Source organism: Pseudophryne corroboree, chromosome 4 (assembly GCF_028390025.1).
Source record: "Pseudophryne corroboree isolate aPseCor3 chromosome 4, aPseCor3.hap2, whole genome shotgun sequence".
Lineage (NCBI taxonomy): Eukaryota > Metazoa > Chordata > Amphibia > Anura > Myobatrachidae > Pseudophryne > Pseudophryne corroboree.
This window is the reverse complement of record NC_086447.1, coordinates 22,086,792-22,111,082: the sequence shown is the minus strand read 5'-3', so window position 1 is coordinate 22,111,082 and position 24,291 is coordinate 22,086,792. Positions and strand designations below refer to the sequence as shown.

Genomic DNA, 24,291 nt, shown 5'->3' with positions numbered 1-24,291 from the left:
TATATCACAGGATACTTGTACTAAATATCCCTATAGTAATGCACTTGTTCTTAACTAACACTGTCTAAACGACATGTAGAATACTTAAGTGTCCTGTAACTGCACAGCGCTGACATGCAGGCGGCTTTACAGAGGAGACAGCGCCAAGCAGTCGCCGAAATCAGCTCAGCATGTGTGTAATGGCGCCCAAACGCTGACAGGGAGTGAGGGAGACAGAGAGATGCAGCCCCAGGGCGGGATCTTTTACTGTAAATGGCGCCCTGGGGCTGGGGCTACCTGGGGCTGGGGCTACAGGCCAGAGCCTTATCCCCTTGCTGGACTTCATCGCCAGGTACTGCGGGCCTCAATAAAATGGATTATAGGAGAATCTGACCTGTGCCCCTGCCCTGGTGGTCTAGTGGGGTCCCTGTACCAACACAGTGTCCACGCCAGAATGTGCGGCCCGTCTCCTAATGGCCGCGCCGGATCGCGATTTGCAGCAGGTCCCGCCTGGGGTACCCTCTTACCTCTTCTCTAGATGCGGCCACGCGATCCCGGAAAACTGTGGCTAGTGTGTGTGCCTGAGGAGTACCCTGCAACCAGGGCGCGGGAGTGTACAGCGCTGCTGGGGGAGGTGATGGAGCTGCAGCAGATGTGAGAATGACATCTAGCACTAAGAGTGCCTCTGCTGCGGCCCTTGAAGTCTTCTATCTTCTTATAAAAGCTCTTTTCAGGGCTGCGCCTGTTAGTGTCCTGCCTGCAGGGCACCAACTTACAAACTGAACTCCTGTGCGCGAAGGCGGGGTTATAGAGGAGGCGGCGCTGAGCATCTTGGGAACAGTCAAAGCCTTTAGCCTGTTGGTGCCTCGGATCAAGAACCAACTCTACACCCCGATGTTATTCCCTGTGGAACCCCAGTGTACCCCGCTGCAGAAAAAAAACATTTTTGAGATGAAAACGTATTTTCTGCAAGGCGCTGTCATTTGTTGCATAATCAGAATGGCCGCAGAGGTGGGTGTCGGGGGGAGAACCTATCTGTGTTTGTGGCCTCTGAAATGTCCCCAGACACCTGTACACAGTAACCCTCAACCTCTGTATACAGCGAGGTATGAAACGGGACCACAAGACTCTAGGAAACATGGGTGCTTGGAGCAAGCCTTTGGCTAGTGTGGTGGGCACCCTGGGTAGAACCTGTTGGATGAACAGTGGACATTTAGGTGAAGTCATCCATGAGGTCTGTATGGGGCTTATTATGAACCAGAATGACAATCGGGATCAAGCTTTTGTTTTGTGCAATAAGGGCACTTCAGTGAGTTGCAAATGGGCAACTTGCGCATTTAAAGGTTTCAACTAGGGAAGCGGTGACCCTAAAGAGGAAGTAGGTTGGGTGTGACCCGACTATTTTAATTTCTGCCCTGAGCGTTTTTCGGGGAGCACCGCGTAAGGTGTCAATGTAGAAGCAGGGTGCGTGTACATCAAAAGTGGGGCTGTACCTTGCTGGTCCAAGTAGCAGTCTGTAAGCAGTGACCACATCTGCCTCCTGAATCTTCTGCACCGGAGAGAGACGGCACAATGATCGCAACACTCCATACAGAAACCTTTATTTATAGGTCTAGCTATACACTATAATACAGGTCGGTGCGCACTAAGCTGCACACACTGTACAAGTAGTCAAATAATATGTGAATATACAGACACATGAGAACACATTAACCAAGGGTCCAAGACGCTTTGTCACGTGTGAGTTCAATCACCAGAAAAGGCCTTATCCAACGTGTGCAAATGTGACCAGAAATCAGTATAAATGGGGACCAACCAAAATACTTGGGTGGGGAGGGTCGTGAAACGGAAGACAATTGCAGTGAACAGATTTATCCTGTGGTGGCAGAATACGGAGGAACATTTTGGGGGCAATTACCGCAATCTCTACTTTACATCATACGTAGATACCCCTTCAGACATCTTACCCAGCACTAAAGGTTTTAAGAAGACATTTGTGGGCAACATAGCAACATTGTATAAAAGTGCATGAAGGGAACTTCTCACCTTCTCCGGGTTACTGAAGCTCCCTTTACTGATCAGCCCACTGTCAACCAATCACAGACTTCCTTTTGGTCACACGGACATGAGTCATGGCCCGACTACTAGAGGGAGCTTCAGTAATAAGGTGGATGCGAGAGGTTGTCTTCATGGGGCTATTTATTGGGTGGTGGCTTCAAGCACCAGTTTGTCTACGGCAAATACAACAGTCTGTAGGTACTGAAATAATTCCGGCTCCTCTTGCAGGTTTTATGATGTATCCAAACGCCAATCTGCAGGAAGACGTGAGAACTCCCAGCTATTACCGCGCCAATATACAAGGACTGGAGGTGTAATCTTCATGCAGACATCTTTCTGAGCTGTGACATGATCTCACTTTATTAGCAGTTTATAGTCTTCCATCTTCATCCATGAGCAAAATAGTATTCCAGTTAATTCTGTGTTGCCCCGCCCACTGGTAAATAAGAATCTACATGTGGCCGTGGATGAGTCTGTGGTCATATTGCTCCAATCCTCATGCCTTGATACATACAGGAAGTGATAACTGGGCATCTTTAGCAAATCACACTAGCGCTAGAAACAAAGGCAGGGATGTAACAGAGTCCGAGGTCGCCCGACGTGCGGGATGCCGGCCAAACTCTCAAGTATTTTTTTTTAAAGGGGCAATCGTTTACAAGGCATGGTTTTGCATTGTACTTTACTGCCCCTTTACAAAAAGCCTGAGTTCTGCCGGCCTCCCAGACGCTGGGTGAACTCGGACTCTGTTACATCCCGCCCCATCTCTCGGATATGGCATCTGAGTTGAGGTCAAGGCTCTGATAGCTTTTTGTTAGTGATTCGACCCTCTCCGATATGCTGCCACAAAGTTTTACTGTCCTGAGACAAGAATATGTTGTCTAATTTTACGCCTACAAACTGATCACATCACCAAAATTGTTACTCACAAAGCAGTATTAATACTGTCCATCTAGCACTCATCTCTTTGCTAAAGACCAACTAGCACTCATCTCTTTGCTGAAGACCATCTAGCACTCATCTCTTTGCTGAAGACCATCTAGCACTCATCTCTTTGATGAAGACCATCTAGCACTCATCTCTTTGATGAAGACCATCTAGCACTTGATGAAGACCATCTAGCACTCATCTCTTTGCTGAAAACCATCTAGCACTCATCTCTTTGATGAAGACCATCTAGCACTCATCTCTTTGCTGAAGACCATCTAGCACTCATCTCTTTGCTGAAGACCATCTAGCACTCATCTCTTTGATGAAGACCATCTAGCACTCATCGCCCCACCCTGATGCAGATATGATCGTATGCTCCCCTTGAAATCAACTTACATAAGATCGTCACATCTTTTATACGGTCAAAGAGCTCTAAAGTCAGAGGTAAAGGATGTCCTTATTCATGGTGGCATTCACCTCTTGGACAAATGCAGGTGGGCAGGATCCCATCAGCCTGTCACTGATCCTGATGAAGATTTTACCAGTAAGAAGAGAAAATGCACAATATTCCTTTCCTCTTTTTGCCTAATGAACACTTGAGCAATGAGACACGACCCCAGTGAAGGCACTAGAGACGGCCGCCATGATTTCAGGATAATATCGGGAATGCCAGTTGAGAACCTGGTGAATCTTGGTAAAATCAAGGAAGACACAGCACTACTCGGTTGAAAGCCAATGTCTCCTTGTTTCATTCTCCTTCTCCTAGACTTAATGGCACAGTCCATCATACTATAGGGCCTAATTCAGCTTGAGTTGTAGTTTGGCGAACAATCGCAAAACCTACAACTCTTTTCTTTGAAATGCGGGTGGCCGCCCAGCATAGCGCAAGGCCGCCCCACATGCCGGATCCTGCCCCCCGCTAACATGCAAGCACACCGCTATACGGCGATGCACTCATATGATTAAGGTAGCCCCCTGCCTAGGCAGTCGGAGGACTGCCATCTTTTGGGTCTCATCGGCTGAGTGTGATGTCACAAAGCCAACGTGGCCCGCCCCTCCAACAGTTCGGACACGCCTCCGTTATCCAGACCGCAACCCTGTAACGGAGCACCGACACCCACAAAACGTGGCGTTGATGCCCCATTCCCGCCCCCCTTCACGTCTTAAACTGCCTTCTGCGCATGCGCTGATGTGCAGAAATAGCTTCATACTGTAGCTATTTTTGCACAATAGCGTAGAACAGAGGTTCCCAAGGGCGGTCCTCAAGGCACCCTAACAGTCTAGGATTTAGGTATATCCATGGCTCAGAACAGATGGTTAAATCAAACTGACTGAGGTGCTAATTAAGTCACCTGTGACCAAGCATGGATACATTTAAAACCTGAACTGTTGCAGTGCTTTGAGGACCGCGTTTGGGAACCTTTGCGTAGAAAGCTGAATTAGGCCCACAGTACCGTCAGAAACCTTGCCATGGATGGCTGTCAAAGATACTGAGTGATCGAGTACTTGGGTAGCAAAGGACACACCTGGACACCACTGAAGGTATGTTGATGTCCCAAGCTGAGCTTCAGTACAGAACCGGGCTAAATCCCGACCTACAGTCTGAGAACAGTGACGGAGACAAAGGATGGAGATGTGGCTGATGGCACATGACCAAGATCATCTAGAATTGAATGCCTAAATGCCTCCAGAAAGGCAGTGCAGGACTGCAGAGGGATGTAAGTTCAGGTGAGAACATTACCATAGAATAGGTAGATTATGTGTCACCGTCAACTTTCAGAGGGAAAATTCCATGGCAGGAGCTTAATTTGCATGGAGCACTGGTTTAACACCCTCTGCAAGCTTTGGGATCCCCATCTTATTTAGGAAGGTTAAGGATGATGCAATTCTAAGAGGATGCAGGAATGTCAGCGAGGACCTCGAATAGGACCGTTAAAGCCTGACCGCCCAAAGGCATGCTGGGTGTATCCAGATGAGAAAGGTCAATCAGTCGCTGCTTCAAGTGATCTTGCTCTGCCTCCTGTTTTTCGATCCTTCTCACATGTTGTTGTAAAAGGTCTCTAGAAGACGTAGCGCCAGCAAAATCCATGGACAGAGGTGTGGTGTGCTGCTTCCAAATAGAATAGTGAATTCTCTTTCACCGATCAAGGTTCAGATTTAAAGGTGAGTGGTCCACAGGTCACAGACCTGCTCCTTGATGTGGCTTGTTGGTATTAAGTGGGAAGCAGCCTAGGCCTGGGTTACAGGTAGATTGTGCATGGTACTGGGATGGAAGCTGAGAGAAGGGTCAGAAACCAGGATACACAGAACTACACTGCTAGTATGATATGTAATTGGCAGGTTAGAACGAATGCTCTCCTACAGGCGTCTCCCCTCGTAAAGCCTCACACTGAGGTCTCCCGCAGGTGACAGCATTTACACAGCTCCGGATGGGGAAATGTGACCACAGACTTGTCCATTCTCATGATTCCCAGTATGTTCCCCTGAGATCAGTCCGTGTCACAGCCACTTACATACATGCACGTGTACCGTGATCTGGCAGTGGGGACTGGACACATCTCTGCATGCTGCAACTTCCAGCCACGTGATAATGTGACGCAGAGTTATTACAAAGCCGCTTGTATAAAGTAACGGACCATGCTCTGGCAGGGTACACAGGGTTCTATGTGGTAGTTGTGTGCAGACAGCTTATCTCAGCCGTTCCCTTGTAGTACCCATCTGACGCTGTAGGTGGAGTTAGTCACGCACTGAGAGGGGCTGGACACTGCATAACAATCCTGCTGTACGCAGTTACAATGGCTCCGGCATCTTACTGCCTGCGGCCAGCAGGGGGCATATAAGAGACAGGTCATAACAGACCAGTAGCAGCGGGTGTATGAGGGCGAGGGGTCACTATAGCTCAGTACAAAAGGTGTATGGGAATGAATGATCTCCAGGATGTCTCTCTCATGTTCGGACAGACTGGATGATGCCAATGTGGCGGAACAATGGTTGCGGCGAGAGTATTATGTTCCGGTGAGGTGGTAGTGATAGACGGATTCCGGCAATAAGCACCTTCTATAACTGGCCATACAGAGACCCAGGAGATAATGAATGATGCGCAGAGCCAGCGGTGTGTGTGAGACGTGTGATGGGCCACCTCAGGCGGTACCCAGCTGGTCATCTGTAGACCAGCCGCTGCAGCTATGAGCTGGGGATTCCTGCACACCATTATACGCCTGCAGCACCGTACCGGTTGTCGGCCACCGCCAGTATGACTTCCTCAGCTATAACACACAGGAGCGTGAGCAGAAGATCCACGGACTGTACACGTCTGCTGTATGGATGGCCTCTTACTGCACTGAGTAACCAAGGAACCTGGTGAGGTGGCTACTGGGACGTCAGACGTGATGTATTCCTGGTGAGGTGGCTACTGGGATGTCAGACGTGATGTATTCCTGGTGGGGTGGCTACTGGGATGTCAGACATGATGTATTCCTGGAGAGGTGGCTACTGGGCCTTCAGACGTGATGTATTCCTGGTGAGGTGGCTACTGGGATGTCAGACGTGATGTATTCCTGGAGAGGTGGCTACTGGGACTTCAGACGTGATGTATTCCTGGTGAGGTGGCTACTGGGATGTCAGACATGATGTACTCCTGGTGAGGTGGCTACTGGGCCTTCAGACGTGATGTATTCCTGGTGTGGTGGCTACTGGGATGTCAGACGTGATGTATTCCTGGTGAGGTGGCTACTGGGATGTCAGACGCGATGTATTCCTGGTGAGGTGGCTACTGGGATGTCAGACGTGATGTATTCCTGGAGAGGTGGCTACTGGGACTTCAGACGTGATGTATTCCTGGAGAGGTGGCTACTGGGACTTCAGACGTGATGTATTCCTGGAGAGGTGGCTACTGGGATGTCAGACGTGATGTATTCCTGGTGAGGTGGCTACTGGGATGTCAGACGTGATGTATTCCTGGAGAGGTGGCTACTGTGCCTTCAGACGTGATGTATTCCTGGTGAAGTGGCTACTGGGATGTCAGACGTGATGTATTCATGGTGAGGTGGATACTGGGATGTCAGACGTGATGTATTCCTGTTGAGGTGGCTACTGGGATGTCAGACATGATGCACTCCTGATGAGGTGGCTACTGGGATGTCAGACGTGATGTATTCCTGGAGACGTGGCTACTGTGCCTTCAGACGTGATGTATTCCTAGTGAGGTGGCTACTGGGATGTCAGACGTGATGTATTCCTGGTGAGGTGGCTACTGGGATGTCAGAAGTGATGTATTCCTGTTGAGGTGGCTACTGGGATGTCAGACATGATGCACTCCTGGTGAGGTGGCTACTGGGATGTCAGACATGATGTATTCCTGGAGAGGTGGCTACTGGGCCTTCAGACGCGATGTATTCCTGGTGAGGTGGCTACTGGGATGTCAGACGTGATGTATTCCTGGTGAGGTGGCTACTGGGATGTCAGACATGATGTATTCCTGGAGAGGTGGCTACTGGGCCTTCAGACGTGATGTATTCCTGGTGAGGTGGCTACTGGAATGTCAGGCGTGATGTATTCCTGGTGGGGTGGCTACTGGGACATCAGATGTGGCGCATCTGCAATTACTGTAATGCGGAGGGGGACACAGTCAAGAACGTTCTAGATCCTACTCAGATGCCGCTAATGTATACCGGGCCTGATTCTAAGTCGGACATTTGGCTGCGGCTTATTACCTTATGCTCATGTGAATAACTGACCATCTATGGTGAGTGCGCAACTGTCTACATACCATAGGCCGCACCGCTCGCTGTCTACTCGTCCAAAATCGCCATCATTAATACCGGGGCGCACACCCACCCCATGCCGGCTGCAAAAGTCCCACCAGAAAGAGGCGTCCCCTCCCAGGCCTACACAGTAACCGCCCAGAAACCACTGTGTCAGGGATAGAGAGCCCTGTCAATGGAAGGATCGATTCGTCCTCCCTTTCATTCCCTGTCCTTGTGCGTACGTCGCACGCACAGCCTGCGATTGCCTTCTGCAGCACAGGCGCCGCTTGCAGATACCTGCGGATCCATTCCGCATATGGTCTTGCGTCTTATTCAGAACCAGGCCTACCACTGTTTCAGTTGTCTGCTGATCTAGCGAGCATCTCGTGAGAAGCAGCCAGCCACGACGGGGGGAGTCCAGCCTCTAGAGAGGCCACCTGGACCATCTACTCACCATACCCAGCTTATTACTGATTTATTCCACTACAGATTGATGGTTACCTGATACATAGTTACTGTGGTTCTTGCAATGGAGGCTGGAGGAGTGTAAAAGGCAGTCACTGCTCCTCCCGGCGAGGTCCCTGCATGCAAAGTTCTAGTATTATTTTCAGCAGAATGACACAACTATAGGGCAGAGCTTGGACACCACAAAGTCATGAGGAGAGCCGAAGGCAGACCAGACTACGGCTTATCGCCTTGGATCTGCGCTTGGCTGCGGTGCCGACGCGTGAACACCGTCAGGACAGAGATCAGCCGTGGTCTCCACCTTGGCACTCCTCTGCGCAGGGATGCTCCATGCAGCTGTAAACCCCACCAATCTCCATCCCCACAGCGACTTCTCCTGCCACACTGTGAGTTCAGAGCTGGACTTTTAGCGTCTACAAAACGTGTCACTTTTCTGGCCACAGAGTCTTCCAAGTCAGTTTCCGACGCTCTACTAACCTCTGGTGGGATTTCTGGTGGCCCAGGAGGCTGGTCTTTTGACGGAAGCTCTTCCCGCATTCAAAGCAGATGAAGGGCTTCTCCCCGGTGTGAGTCCTCTGGTGGACCGTGAGGTGTGAGTTGACACTGAAGGTTTTGTGGCATTCGGGGCACTGGTAAGGCCTCTCCCCGGTGTGTGTCCTCAGGTGGACCTTGAGATGGTAGGATTTGGTGAACCTCTTACCGCATACCTGACACCCGTACGGGCGCTCTCCGGTGTGCGTCCTCTGATGGACTTTCAGGTGGGCGCTCTTGTGAAAGCGTTTCTCGCACACCAGGCACTTGTACGGTCTCTCCCCTGTGTGAATCCTCATGTGGATTTTCAGCTTGTAGGAGTTGGAGAAGCCCTTCCCGCAGTCCCCACATATATACGGAGCCGGGCAGCTCCTAATGATGGCGGGAGCTGGCTGCGGCGGCACAATGTACTCCTCCCCCCCGTCATCGTGCTGCTCACACGTCCACGTGGCGTGGACAGTCTGGTGTAGGAGCAGGGTCTCGCTCTCGCTGAAGCTCTGCTGGCACTGCGAGCACTGGAACGGCCGGGCCTGTGTGGGGCTTGACGGTTCGTTGAAGTCATAGGCGCATTCTGATATGGGCTGACCGATCCTAAATATGGACTGGCACTTTCTGGGGCGCGGGAGCCGGATCGGCGACGGGTTGTCCCACTCTTCGAGAGAGCCGTTTTCTAGCTCGTTGGGTTTATGGTTAGCCAGGCCCTCGTCAGCTGGGCTGCTTGCAAAGCCGTTATCTGTGAGGGTAAGCAGAACCTGTTATAGCAGCTACGTGGCACGGTGAGACACTGATAATGATACTGTATAATCACTAACAGAGGGTGTGATATGATATGTACTTGTTAAAGAGGAGAACGATGAGGCAGAGAAACAAACGCTGTGCGGCTGTGAACACCCAAATACAGACACAGACTCTTAGGGCTCATGCGACTGCCTGCGAGATGCAACCTGGGTTTTCCTTTAAAATGATTGCAGTCTTACAAATACGGGGAGCTTCCCCGGAGTCGTGACCTTCCCTGCATCACGCAGGCTATCATATCAGCCCTTTACTCCAAAACTATCGCCCATTCATTTTTTAGGGGTTATTCTCTAACTAACAGACTTTGGTGGTCATTCCGAGTTGTTCGCTCGCTAGCAGTTTTTAGCAGCCGTGCAAACGCTATGCCGCCGCCCACTGTGAGTGTATTTTAGCTTATCAGAAGTGCGAACGAAAGGATCGCAGAGCGGCGGCTAAGTTTTTTTGTGCAGTTTCAGAGTAGCTTCAGACCTACTCAGCACTTGCGATGACTTCTGACTGTTCAGTTCCTGTTTTGACGTCACAAACACGCCCTGCGTTCTCCCAGTCACGCCTGCGTCTTTCCTGGCACGCCTGCGTTTTTTTGAACACTCCCTGAAAACGGTCAGTTGACACCCAGAAACGCCCACTTCCTGTCAATCACTCTGCGGCCAACAGTGCGACTGAAAAGCTTCGCTAGACCCTGTGTGAAACTACATCGTTCATTGTAATAGTACGTTGCGCGTGTGCATTGCGCCGCATACGCATGCGCAGAAGTGCCGATTTTTTGCCTCATCGCTGCACAGCGAACGAATGCAGCTAGCGATCAACACGGAATGACCACCTTAGTACAGGGGTCTGGCATTTCCCAGCAATGAAGCCTTTTGGCCTGTATAAAACCCTATTAATGACCTAAAGCGGAGCTACGTTTGTCTCTTAATCAGGGGAGAATAACTAATTTGCTCTGCGGCGGTATATCAGGGTAACACTAAACAGCGCATTTTATCTTCAGGGTTCATAGCTGAAAATTCAGACTTTGGGAGTAAGTCGTCCTTCAGATGTAGAACCTGGTGATTAGGTCTCCACGTGAGAAGACCAGATGGGTCGGTCACTTGTCTGACATATGATGGATGTGTGGTACCCTCTTACTGTCCTCAGTAGGTGATCACAGAGAGGGTCACTTACCGGTATGCGTCTCATTCAGGATCTCCTCATCCGTTTCCTGGACATTCAGCCAGAAGGGCTCAGCGTCCCCTCCTATAGTGACGGAAATACTCGATCTCATGTCTTCTTCACCTGAGGAGCAGATGGAGGACAGAAGAAGGGCTTCACTATGTCCATCATATGGCCATTACCTCCAGTCCTTACCTCATGAGACCCCGTTTATAGTACATAGATAAATGGTGACGCATTAGACTGAAAGACAGGGAGGAGATGATCCCCACCTGAGTGTCTCCCACCACTTACCCAGATCCTTCTCTCCATCCCCCGGCTCTGGGTCGGGGCAGGCCTCGAACACCAGCTCATCTGGCTTTATCCGCAGGAAGATGTCCGGCTTTACCATGGGAACCTCTGAAGGAAGAAAGGGTGGAGAGCTCAGACGCTGACATGCGCTGTACAGTAACCTCTCACATGGACATTTGCTCCTCACAATACCTAACGTTATACCTCCAACTTATGGTGCATCCTACAATAGACCTCTGTGATCTGGTCCAGCGGTGAGACCACAAATTGGTCTCAGGATCTGCAGAAATTTCCCTATATGGAGGTGGCTCGCAGGCGGCCCAAACACAATTACTGACATTTGGGGTCTTCATTACCACTTGTCTAGACCACCTCCACAGCATCTCATGCAGTCTAGTCTGTCACCTGGGGCTCTGGGCAGTATAGTCTGTCACCTGGGGTTTTGGAAAGTCTAGTCTGTCACCTGGGGTTTTGGGCAGTCTAGTCTATCACCTGCGGTTTTGGGCAGTCTAGTCTGTCACCTGGGGTTTTGGGCAGTCTAGTCTGTCACCTGGGGTTTTGGGCAGTCTAGTCTGTCACCTGGGGTTTTGGGCAGTCTAGTCTGTCACCTGGGGTTTTGGGCAGGCTAGTCTGTCACCTGGGGTTATGGGCAGGCTAGTCTGTCACCTGGGGTTTTGGGCAGTCTAGACTGTCACCTGGGGTTTTGGGCAGTCTAGTCTGTCACCTGGGGTTTTGGGCAGTCTAGTCTGTCACCTGGGGTTTTAGGCAGTCTAGACTGTCACCTGGGGTTTTGGGCAGTCTAGACTGTCACCTGGGGTTTTGGGCAGTCTAGTCTGTCACCTGGGGTTTTGGAAAGTCTAGTCTGTCACCTGGGGTTTTGGGCAGTCTAGTCTGTCACCTGGGGTTTTGGGAAGTCTAGACTGTCACCTGGGGTTTTGGGCAGTCTAGACGGTCACCTGGGGTTTTGGGCAGTCTAGTCTGTCACCTGGGGTTTTGGGCAGTCTAGTCTGTCACCTGGGGTTTTGGGCAGGGATGGAAAAAATAAGATTTTAAACCTACCGGTAAATCTATTTCTCCTAGTCCGTAGAGGATGCTGGGGACTCCGTAAGGACCATGGGGTATAGACGGGCTCCGCAGGAGATAGGGCACCTAAAAGAACTTTTACTATGGGTGTGCACTGGCTCCTCCCTCTATGCCCCTCCTCCAGACCTCAGTTAGAGAACTGTGCCCAGAGGAGATGGACAATACAAGGCAGGATTTGGAAATCCAAGGGCAAGATTCATACCAGCCCACACCAATCATACCATGTAACCTGGATCATACATAACCAGTTAACCGTATGAACAATAACAGTAACGGTCCAAGACCGATGTCAACTGTAACATAACCCTTATGTAAGCAACAACTATATACGTCTTGCAGAGTTTCCGCACTTGGGACGGGCGCCCAGCATCCTCTACGGACTAGGAGAAATAGATTTACCGGTAGGTTTAAAATCTTATTTTCTCTTATGTCCTACAGGATGCTGGGGACTCCGTAAGGACCATGGGGTTTATACCAAAGCATCCAATCGGGCGGGAGAGTGCGTATGACTCTGCAGCACCGACTGAGCAAACGCTAGGTCCTCATTAGCCAGGGTATCAAACTTGTAGAATTTAGCAAAAGTGTTTGACCCCGACCAAGTCGCCGCTCGGCAAAGTTGTAATGCCGAGACTCCTCAGGCAGCCGCCCAAGAAGAGCCCACCTTCCTAGTGTAATGGGCCTTAACCGAATTTGGTACCGGCAATCCAGCCGTAGAGTGAGCCTGCTGAATCGTATTACAGCGAGCAATAGTCTGCTTCGAAGCATGTGCGACAATCTTATTGGCCGCATACAGGACAAACAGAGCCTCTGTTTTCCTAATTCTAGCCGTCCTGGCTACATAAATCTTTAAGGCCCTGACTATGTCCAGGGATCTGGAATCCTCCAGGTCACTTGTAGCCACAGGCACTACAATAGGTTGATTCACATGGAATGAAGAAACCACCTTAGGCAAAAATTGCGGACGTGTCCTCAATTCAGCTTGATCCACATGAAAAATCAAGTAGGGGCTTTTGTGTGACAAAGCCGCCAATTCTGATACTCGCCTTGCCGATGTCAACAACATGACCACCATCCAAGTAAGAAATTTCAACTCAACCTTGTTAAGCGGTTCAAACCAGTGTGATTTTAGGAACTGCAACACCACGTTGAGGTCCCATGGTGCCACTGGAGGCACAAAAGGGGGCTGGATGTGCAGCACTCCATTTACAAACGTCTGGACTTCTGGAAGAGAAGCCAATTCCTTCTGAAAAAAATCGAGAGGGCCGAAATCTGCACCTTAACAGAGCCTAATTTCAGGCCCATATCCAGTAGGAAGTGGAGAAAACGACCCAGATGAAAATCTTCCGTAGGTGCATTCTTGGTCTCACACCAAGACACATACTTTCGCCAGATACGGTGATAATGCTTAACCGTCACCTCCTTCCTAGCCTTTATTAAAGTAGGGATGACCTCTTCCGGAATTCCCTTTTTTGCTAGGATTCGGCGTTCAACCGCCATGCCGTCAAACGTAACCGCGGTAAGTCTTGAAATACACAGGGCCCCTGTTGCAACAGGTCTTCCCTCAGCGGAAGAGGCCAGGGATCTCCTGTGAGCATCTCTTGTAGATCTGAGTACCAGGACCTTCGAGGCCAGTCTGGGACAACGAGTATCGTCTGTACTCTTCTTCGTCTTATGATCCTCAACACTTTTGTGATGAGAGGAAGAGGAGGAAACACGTAGACCAATTTGAACACCCACGGTGTTATCAGAGCGTCTACTGCTACTGCCTGAGGGTCCCGAGACCTGGCACAATACCTCCGAAGTTTTTTGTTGAGGCGTGACGTCATCATGTCTATTTGAGGAGTTCCCCAAAGACGTATTATGTCTGCATAATTCTTGATGAAGTCCCCACTCTCCTGGATGGAGATCGTGTCTGCTGAGGAAGTCTGCTTCCCAGTTGTCCACTCCCGGAATGAAGACAGCCGACAGAGCGCTCACGTGATTTTCCGCCGAGCGAAGAATCCTGGTGGCTTCCGCCATCGCGACTCTGCTTCTTGTCCCGCCTTGGCAGTTCACATGAGCCACTGCTGTGACATTGTCTGACTGAATCAGAACCGGTAGGTTTCGAAGAAGACTCTCCGCTTGTCGAAGGCCGTTGTATATGGCCCTGAGTTCCAACACATTGATGTGTAGACATGACTCCTGGTCTGACCAAAGTCCCTGAAAATTTCTTCCTTGTGTGACTGCTCCCCATCCTCGGAGGCTCGCGTCCATGGTAACCAGGATCCAATCCTGAATTCCGAATCTGCGACCCTCCAGTAGGTGAGCACTTTGCAACCACCACAGGAGAGACACCCTGGCCCCTGGGGACAGAGTAATTTTTCGATGTAAGTGTAGATGGGACCCGGACCACTTGTCCAGAAAGTCCCATTGAAAAGTCCTTGCATGGAACCTTCCGAATGGAATGGCCTCGTAGGCCGCCACCATCTTTCCCAGAACTCGAATGCACTGGTGAACAGACACCCTTTTCGGTTTCAGCAGGTCTCTGACCATGTTCTGGATGTCCTGGGCTTTCTCCATTGGAAGGAAGACCTTCATTTGTTCCGTATCCAGTATCATACCTAGGAACGGTAGTCGAGTTGTCGGAATCAACTGTGACTTCGGTAGATTTAGAATCCAACCGTGTTGCTGGAGCACTTTCAGAGAGAGCGCCACACTGCTCAGCAATTTCTCCCTTGATCTCGCTTTTATCAGGAGATCGTCCAAGTATGGGATAATTGTGACTCCATGCTTGCGCCGGACCACCATCATTTCCGCCATTATCTTGGTGAAAATCCTCGGGGCCGTGGAAAGTCCAAACGGCAACGTCTGAAATTGGTAATGACAATCCTGTACAGCGAATCTCAGGAATTCTTGATGGGGGGGATATATGGGGACATGAAGGTAGGGCATCCTTTATGTCCAGAGACACCATAAACTCCCCCTCCTCCATATTGGCTATTATAGCTCTGAGCGATTCCATTTTGAATTTGAATCTTTTTATGTACAGGTTTAGGGATTTCAGATTCAAGATAGGTCTGACCGAACCGTCCGGTTTCGGGACCACAAAGAGGGTTGAGTAGTAACCTCTTCCCTGCTGGTTCATGGGAACCCTGATTATCACTTGCTGTATACACAGCGTTTGAATTGCAGCTAACACTACATCCCGTTCCGACGTGGAAACTGGTAGGGCCGACTTGAAAAATCGGCGCGGGGGCACCTCTTCGAATTCCAGTTTGTAACCCTGGGAAACTATTTCTAACACCCAGGGATTCAGGTCTGAGCTGACCCAGACCTGGCTGAAAAGTCGAAGACGTGCCCCCACCGGTGCGGACTCCCTCAGGGGAGTCCCGGCGTCATGCTGTGGGTTTTGGAGTAGCCGGGGAGGACTTTTGTTCCTGGGCACCTGCCGAAGCAGGTGCTCTTTTGCCTCTGCCCTTACCTCTGGCAAGGAAGGAGGATCCCCGACCTCTTCTGGACTTGTGCGACCGAAAGGACTGCATCTGATAGGGTGGCATTTTCTTTTGCTGTTGGGGAATATATGGTAAAAAATTTGATTTACCTGCTGTAGCTGTGGAAACCAGGTCCGTCAGCCCATCCCCAAACAATACATCACCCTTATAGGGTAGTACTTTCATATGCTTTTTGGAATCCGCATCACCCGTCCATTGGCGAGTCCATAAGGATCGTCTCGCTGAGATCGACATGGCATTGGCCCTAGAAGCCAGCAATCCAATGTCTCTTTGAGCATCCCTCATAAATAAGACTGCGTCTTTTATATGGCCTAGAGTTAAGAATATAGTATCCTTATCCATATTTTCAAAATTATCTGTCAGCTCATCTGCCCAAGCTGCAACTGCGCTACACACCCATGCCGACGCAATCGTCGGTCGTAGTACAGCACCCGTATGAGAATAAATACACTTTAAGGTAGTTTCTTGCCTGCGATCTGCAGGGTCCTTAAGGGCAGCTGTGTCAGGAGACGGTAGCGCCACCTTCTTGGACAAGCGCGTCAGTGCCTTGTCCACAGTGGGAGGTGATTCCCAAATCTCCCTGTCCTGCTTAGGGAAAGGGTATGCCATATAAATTCTTTTGGGGATCTGCGGCCTCTTCTCCGGAGTCTCCCAAGCTTTTATAAAGAATTCATTTAATTCATGAGATGTGGGAAAATTAATAATCTGTTTCTTTTCCTTAAACATGTGTACCCTTGTGTCGGGGACCGAGAGTTCATCCTCAATATGCAAGACATCCCTTATTGCCACAATCATACACTGAATGGTTTTACACAAAACAAATGAGAAATCACGTCTGCGCTCATCAAATAATACCTATCAAGAAGTAGGTTTTGGGATGCCAAGTGTGTTGTATTTCTCGGTTCCTCTTCATAAAAAATATGCACGTCGGCCTACTGTGTCCTGTACTCGCGTTAATACGTGGTAGACCCTTCTTATAATAATGTCTTTAGAATTTCATTCTTGTCTTTCTTCCTATTTCTCCGAGTAGGGTCTTCAGTAGATTCGTATCCTCTGGGAAAAGTGGAAAAAGACAACTAATAGTAAAGTAAGTTCGTGGTAAAAGAAGGACGTCTATTTCCTTTTTCTTCTATGGAGGGAGTGCGTGGTGGGATAGTGAATGGACCTGTGTATAACAGTGCCTCTAGAGTGGTCCCAATCCTAGTAGATTAGAATGAAAATGACTTTGTGCGTACCGTACTCACGTTTAAACGTGATGTGCCTCTTCTATAAAGGTATCTTTGGTATCTGTTCCCCGTATTTTCTCCTATGCATCCGACCGGGATACCAGGATTGTCCTTATCCTCAAAAGGTTGGAGACAGAGAGATAAAAAAGACCGGGCGAAATTATACGTAGGCCTTTATCTATCTTTAAGGAGTCTTGTGAGATAGCAATTGCTTAGTGCGTACCGTACTCACGTGAGAACGTGATGTACCCCTTGTATAAAGGTATCTTTAGGATCACTGTGTTTTTTTCTCCTCTTCCTCCAAACAGGGTCCTAAATTGTTCTTGACTTCGGGAGTGAAACAAGGAGATAGAACAATAGATAGTGTAGTGAGTGCGTTTTAGTCACCCTAGGGTGCAATTTTACTTCGTCATAGTCGACACTGGAATCAGAGTCCGTGTCGGTAGTAGTGTATTGTGTTAAGGGACGTTTTTGAGACCCCGACGGGCCCTGTGAATCGGTCCAATCCGAGGATTGACCCCCTGATGTTCCCCTTAATTCAGCCTTATCAAGCCTCTCATGTAAAGATGTCACACTTGCATTTAACCTATGCCACATGCTCATCCAATCCTGTGTCGGCACCAGCGACGGGGACACACCACTCATTTGCTCCACCTCCTCCTTGGAGAAGCCTTCCGCTTCAGACATGTCGACACACACTTACCGACACCCCACACACACAGGGGGTTACCTATAAAGGGACAAAACCCTAACCAGGCCCTTAGGGGAGACAGAGAGAGAGAATGCCAGCACACACCCAGTGCCCAAACACTGGAATATATGACCAGATAGCGCTTTTATATATTTATAATGTTAATCTCCACTCACTGCGTCGCCAATGTGCCCCCCTCCTCTTTTTTCCAGCCTGTGAAGCTCAGCAGGGGAGAGAACAGGGAGCCAGCGTTTTCTCATGCAGCCACTGTGGAGAAAATGGCGCTGGTTAGTGCCGAGGATCAAGCCCCGCCCACCCGACAGCGGGCTTCGGTCCCTTCATGATATTGTAAGAAAATGGCGGGGGTCCGTGGATTTACTGTCCCACAGCCTAATCCAACATATTTATGCCCAAATAGAGGTTTATTGCTGCCCAGAGCGCCCCCCCCCCCCTGCGCCCTGCACCCTACAGTACCTCTTGTGTGTGTCTGGGAGCTGCGCGCTTACCTCATGAAGATCTGATGTCTTCTGCCGCCTGAAGTCTTTTCCTCAATACTCACCCGGCTTCTATCTTCGGCATCTGTGAGGAGGACGGCGGCGCGGCTCCGGGACGAACCCCAGGTGAGACCTGTGTTCCGACTCCCTCTGGAGCTAGTGGTGTCCAGTAGCCTTAGAAGCAGTGCCCAACCTTACAAGCCAGCTCTGCTTCTCTCTCCTCAGTCCCACGATGCAGGGAGCCTGTTGCCAACAGGACTCCCTGAAAATAAAAAACCTAACAAAATTCTTTAAAACAGCAAACTCTTGAGAGCTCTCTGCAGTGCACCCTTTCTCCTCTGGGCACAGAATCTAACTGAGGTCTGGAGGAGGGGCATAGAGGGAGGAGCCAGTGCACACCCATAGTCAAAGTTCTTTTAGGTGCCCTATCTCCTGCGGAGCCCGTCTATACCCCATGGTCCTTACGGAGTCCCCAGCATCCTCTAGGACGTAAGAGAAAAAACCCTTTAAAAATAGACCTTTTTTTTTGTTTGAAATCCTTTTTGCATTCATGTTTTAATGGGGGGAGGAAATGGAATCCGGTTTATGTTAGATCTGTGAGACATGGCTGTGCGTTAGAGACGTGAGACATGGCTGTGCGTTACAGACGTGAGACATGGCTGTGCGTTAGAGACGTGAGACATGGCTGTGCGTTAGAGACGTGAGACATGGCTGTGCGTTAGAGACGTGAGACATGGCTGTGCGTTAGAAACGTGAGACATGGCTGTGCGTTAGAGACGTGAGACATGGCTGTGCGTTAGAGACGTGAGACATGGCTGTGCGTTAGAGACGTGAGACATGGCTGTGCGTTAGAGACGTGAGACATGGCTGTGCGTTAGAGACGTGAGACATGGCTGTGCGTTAAAGACGTGAGACATAGCTGTGCGTTAGAGACGTGAGACAATTGGTTTCAATAAAACCAATTTTTTACAGCTTATTATTCCTATTACATCTGATTATATGTACATAGACTTTACATAGTAATACATACAAAGTGCGGGATACCGGCAGTCAGAATACTAACACCGGTATCCTGACTGCCTAGTTAGCTTACTGACAGGGGCGCTCAAGTAAACTAACCCTTACCCTCCCCTCCCGCAGCCTAACCCTTACCCTAAACCCCCCCACTCCCATCCCGCAGCCTAACCCTTACCCTAAACCCCCCCACTCCCCTCCCACAGCCTAACCCTTACCCTAAACCCCCCCACTCCCCTCCCGCAGCCTAACCCTTACTCTCCCTCCCCCCGCAGCCTAATCCTTACTCTCCCTCCCCCCGCAGCCTAAACCTGCCCCCCTCCCCTTACCCTCCCTCCCCTGCTGCCTAACCCTTACCCTGCCCTCCCGCAGCCTAACCCTTACCCTCCCCTCCCTCCCCCCACTCCCCTGCCGCAGCCTAACCCTTACCCTAAACCCTCCCACTCCCCTCCCGTATCCTAACCCTTACCCTCCCCTCCTGCAGCCTAACCCTTACCCTCCCCTCCCGCAGCCTAACCCTTACCCTAACCCCCCACTCCCCTCCCGCAGCCTAACCCTTACCCTAAACCCCCCCACTCCCCTCCCGCAGCCTAACCCTTACCCTAAACCCCCCCACTCCCCTCCCGCTGCCTAACCCTTACTCTCCCTCCCCCCGCAGCCTAAACCTGCCCCCCTCCCCTTACCCTCCCTCCCCTGCTGCCTAACCCTTACCCTCCCCTCCCGCAGCCTAACCCTTACCCTCCCCTCCCTCCCCCCACTCCCCTGTCGCAGCGTAACCCTTACCCTCCCTCCCCCGCAGCCTAACGCTCCCTCCCCCAGCAGTCTAACCTTAACCCTCCCGCAGCCTAACCCTCCCCCCCTGCCCCAGCAGCCTAACCCTTACCCTCCCCCTGCAGCCTAACCCTCCCCCGCCCACTTACCCTCCCTCCCCCGCGGCCTAACCCTTACCCTACCCTCCCGCAGCCTAACCCTTACCCTAAACCCCCCCCCCCGCAGCCTAACTCTAACCCTCCCGCACCCTAACTCTCCTCCACTCCCCCAGCAGCCTAACCCTAACCCCCCCTCCTGCAGCATAACCCTGACCCCTCCCCCCACATCCTAACCCTAACACTCCCCCACCCCGCAGCCTAACCCTAACCCTCCTGCAGCCTAACCCTCCCCCCCTGCCCCAGTGCCCTAAACCCCCCCCCCCCCGCAGCATAACCCTAACCCCTCCCCCCACAGCCTATCCCTCCCTACCGCTCCCACCTAACCCTCACCCACCCCGCAGCCTAACCCCAAAACTCCCCATCCTGCAGAAGAGGACGTGTTATACGGATATGGTGAGGGATAGAGGTAACTGTCTGTCATGTTGGAGAATACAATACCTGAGCTGGAGCTCTCCCACGACGGAGGCTGCCGAGGTTTCTGGGACTCAGAATTATCTTCTTCCACCACTTCCCGGATCCACAAAGAGATGTCTGGGTTAAAAACAGGAGCACCTGTGGAGAGACACACTAAGCTGTGAGCGTGCCAGATCCAACAGTGAGGCTCTGCGTGGGTGTGCCCACTACAACACAGAGGCCCTGCGTGGGTGTGCCCACTACAACAGTGAGGCTCTGCGTGGGTGTGCCCACTACAACACAGAGGCTCTGCGTGGGTGTGCCCACTACAACACAGAGGCTCTGCGTGGGTGTGCCCACTACAACAGTGAGGCTCTGCATGGGTGTGCCCACTACAACAGTGAGGTTCTGCGTGGGTGTACCCAGATCAACAGTGAGGCTCTGAGTGGGTGCACCTTATATAATGGTGAGGCTCTTGGTGGGTGTGACCAGTACCACAGTAAGGCTCTGCGTGGGTGGGCCCAGTACAACAGTGAGGTTCTGCGTGGGTGTGCCCAGTACACCAGTGAGGCTCTGCGTGGGTGTGCTCAGTACAACAGTGAGGTTCTGCGTGGGTGTGCCCAGTACACCAGTGAGGCTCTGCGTGGGTGTGCTCAGTACAACAGTGAGGTTCTGCGTGAGTGTGCCCAGTACAACAGTGAGGCTCTGCGTGAGTGTGCCCAGTACAACAGTGAGGCTCTGCGTGAGTGTGACCAGTACAACAGTGAGGCTCTGCGTGGGTGTGCCCAGTACAACAGTAAGGCTCTGCGTGGGTTGCCCAGCACAACAGTGAGGCTCTGCGTGGGTTGCCCAGTACAACAGTGAGGATCTGAGTGGGTGTGCCCAGTACAACAGTGAGGATCTGAGTGGGTGTGCCCAGTACAAATGTTTGCTGCATTGGTGGAAAGAGATATTAGTGTAGGAGTGGCGTATATTATTGGGAGAAGATCAGAGTGTGGGAGTAGAACATATTAGCGGTAGGAGATATCAGTGTGGATGTGGCACATTAGTGGGAGGAGATCTCTGTGTGGGTGTGGTGCATTAGTGGGAGGAGATCTCTGTGTGGATGTGGTGCATTAGTAGGAGGAGATATCGGTGTGGGCGTGGTACATTAGTGGGAGGAGATCTCTGTGTGGGTGTGGTGCATTAGTGGGAGGAGATCTCTGTGTGGGTGTGGTGCATTAGTGGGAGGAGATCTTTGTGTGGTGTGTGGGCGTGGTACATTAGTGGGAGGAGATATCAGTGTGGGCGTGAAGTATATAAGTGGGAGGAGATAGTGTGGGCGTGGTACATTAGTGGGAGGAGATATCAGTGTGGGCGTGGTACATTAGTGGGAGGAGATATCAGTGTGGGCGTGGTACATTAGTGGGAGGAGATATCAGTGTGGGAGAGGTACATTAGTGAAAGGAGATATCAGTGTGGGCGTGTAGTATATAAGTGGGAGGAGATATCAGTGTGGGTGTGGTGCATTAGTGGGAGGAGATATCAGTGTGGGCGTGGTACATTAGTGGGAGGAGATATCAGTGTGGGTGTGGTACATTAGTGGGAGGAGATATCAGTGTGGGTGTGGAGTATAGAAGTGGGAGGACATCTCAGTGTGGGCGTGGTACATTAGTGGGAGGAGATATCAGTGTGGGCGTGGAGTATATAAGTGGGAGGAGATATCAGTGTGGGCGTGGTACATTAGTGGGAGGAGATATCAGTGTGGGTGTGGTACATTAGTGGGAGGAGTTATCGGTGTGGGAGTGGAGTATAGAAGTGGGAGGAGATATCAGTGTGGGCGTGGTGCATTAGTGGGAGGAGATATCAGTATGGGCGTGGAGTATAGAAGTGGGAGGACATCTCAGTGTGGGTGTGGTACATTAGTGGGAGGAGATCTCAGATCTCAGTGTGGGCGTGGAGTATGTAAGTGGGAGGAGATATCAGTGTGGACGTAGTGCATTAGTGGGAGGAGATATCAGTGTGGGTGTGGTGTATTAGTGGGAGGAGATCTCTGTGTGGGTGTGGTGCATTAGTGGGAGGAGATCTTTGTGTGGTGTGTGGGCGTGGTGTATTAGTGGGAGGAGATATCAGTGTGGGCGTGGTACATTAGTGGGAGGAGATATCAGTGTGGGCGTGAAGTATATAAGTGGGAGGAGATAGTGTGGGCATGGTACATTAGTGGGAGGAGATATCAGTGTGGGCGTGGTACATTAGTGGGAGGAGATATCAGTGTGGGCGTGGTACATTAGTGGGAGGAGATATCAGTGTGGGAGAGGTACATTAGTGAAAGGAGATATCAGTGTGGGCGTGTAGTATATAAGTGGGAGGAGATATCAGTGTGGGTGTGGTGCATTAGTGGGAGGAGATATCAGTGTGGGCGTGGTACATTAGTGGGAGGAGATATCAGTGTGGGTGTGGTACATTAGTGGGAGGAGATATCAGTGTGGGCGTGGAGTATATAAGTGGGAGGAGATATCAGTGTGGGCGTGGTACATTAGTGGTAGGAGATATCAGTGTGGGCATGGTACATTAGTGGGAGGAGATATCAGTGTGGGCGTGGTACATTAGTGGGAGGAGATATCAGTGTGGGCGTGGTACATTAGTGGGAGGAGATATCAGTGTGGGCATGATACATTAGTGGGAGGAGATATCAGTGTGGGCGTGGTACATTAGTGGAAGGAGACATCAGTGTGGAAGTGGCACATTAGTAGGAGGAGATATCAGTGTGGGCGTGGTACATTAGTGGGAGGATATATCAGTGTGGGCGTGGAGTATATAAGTGGGAGGAGATATCAGTGTGGGCGTGGTACATTAGTGGGAGGAGATATCAGTGTGGGCGTGGTACATTAGTGGGAGGAGTTATCAGTGTGGGCGTGGAGTATAGAAGTGGGAGGACATCTCAGTGTAGGTGTGGTACATTAGTGGGAGGAGATCTCAGTGTGGGCGTGGAGTATATAAGTGGGAGGAGATATCAGTGTGGGCGTGGTACAATAGTAGGAGGAGATATCAGTATGGGCGTGGAGTATATAAGTGGGAGGAGATATCAGTGTGGGCGTGGTACATTAGTGGGAGGAGATATCAGTGTGGGCGTGGTACATTAGTGGGAGGAGTTATCAGTGTGGGCGTGGAGTATAGAAGTGGGAGGACAACTCAGTGTGGGCGTGGTACATTAGTGGGAGGAGATCTCAGTGTGGGCGTGGAATATATAAGTGGGAGGAGACATCAGTGTGGGCGTGGTACATTAGTGGGAGAAGATATCAGTATGGGCGTGGAGTATAGAAGTGGGAGGACATCTCAGTGTGGGTGTGGTACATTAGTGGGAGGAGATCTCAGATCTCAGTGTGGGCGTGGAGTATATAAGTGGGAGGAGATATCAGTGTGGACGTAGTGCATTAGTGGGAGGAGATATCAGTGTGGGCGTGGTACATTAGTGGGAGTAGATATCAGTGTGGGAGAGGTACATTAGTGGGAGGAGATATCAGTGTGGGCGTGGTACATTAGTGGAAGGAGACATCAGTGTGGGAGTGGCACATTAGTAGGAGGAGATATCAGTGTGGGCGTGGTACATTAGTGGGAGGAGATCAGTGTGGGCGTGGAGTATATAAGTGGGAGGAGATATCAGTGTGGGCGTGGTACATTAGTGGGAGGAGATATCAGTGTGGGCGTGGTACATTAGTGGGAGGAGTTATCAGTGTGGGAGTGGAGTATAGAAGTGGGAGGACATCTCAGTGTGGGCGTGGTACATTAGTGGGAGGAGATCTCAGTTCTCAGTGTAGCCGTGGAGTATATAAGTGGGAGGAGATATCAGTGTGGGCGTGGTGCATTAGTGGGAGGAGATATCAGTGTCGGCGTGGTACATTAGTGGGAGGAGATATCAGTGTGGGCATGGTACATTAGTGGGAGGAGATATCAGTGTGGGCGTGGTAAATTAGTGGAAGGAGACATCAGTGTGGGAGTGGCATATTAGTAGGAGGAGATATCAGTGTGGGCGTGGTACATTAGTGGGAGG

The 24,291-nt window shown here is 50.8% G+C and overlaps 1 protein-coding gene across 1 annotated transcript in view; it reads right to left on the bottom strand.

Moving 5' to 3' along the window:
* Positions 1 to 1,563: 1,563 nt before the first annotated feature.
* LOC134910761 (zinc finger protein 835-like) overlaps positions 1,564 to 24,291 on the bottom strand; it is a 60,219-nt gene continuing 37,491 nt past the window's right edge. The window contains exons 3-6 of the mRNA XM_063919144.1: positions 20,307 to 20,420; positions 10,944 to 11,048; positions 10,662 to 10,772; positions 1,564 to 9,438 (exon numbers count right to left, since the gene is read on the bottom strand). Of these exons, the coding sequence (XP_063775214.1) occupies positions 8,600 to 9,438; positions 10,662 to 10,772; positions 10,944 to 11,048; positions 20,307 to 20,420 (1,169 nt within the window). The 3' untranslated portion in view covers positions 1,564 to 8,599. The remainder of the gene's footprint in view (positions 9,439 to 10,661; positions 10,773 to 10,943; positions 11,049 to 20,306; positions 20,421 to 24,291) is intronic.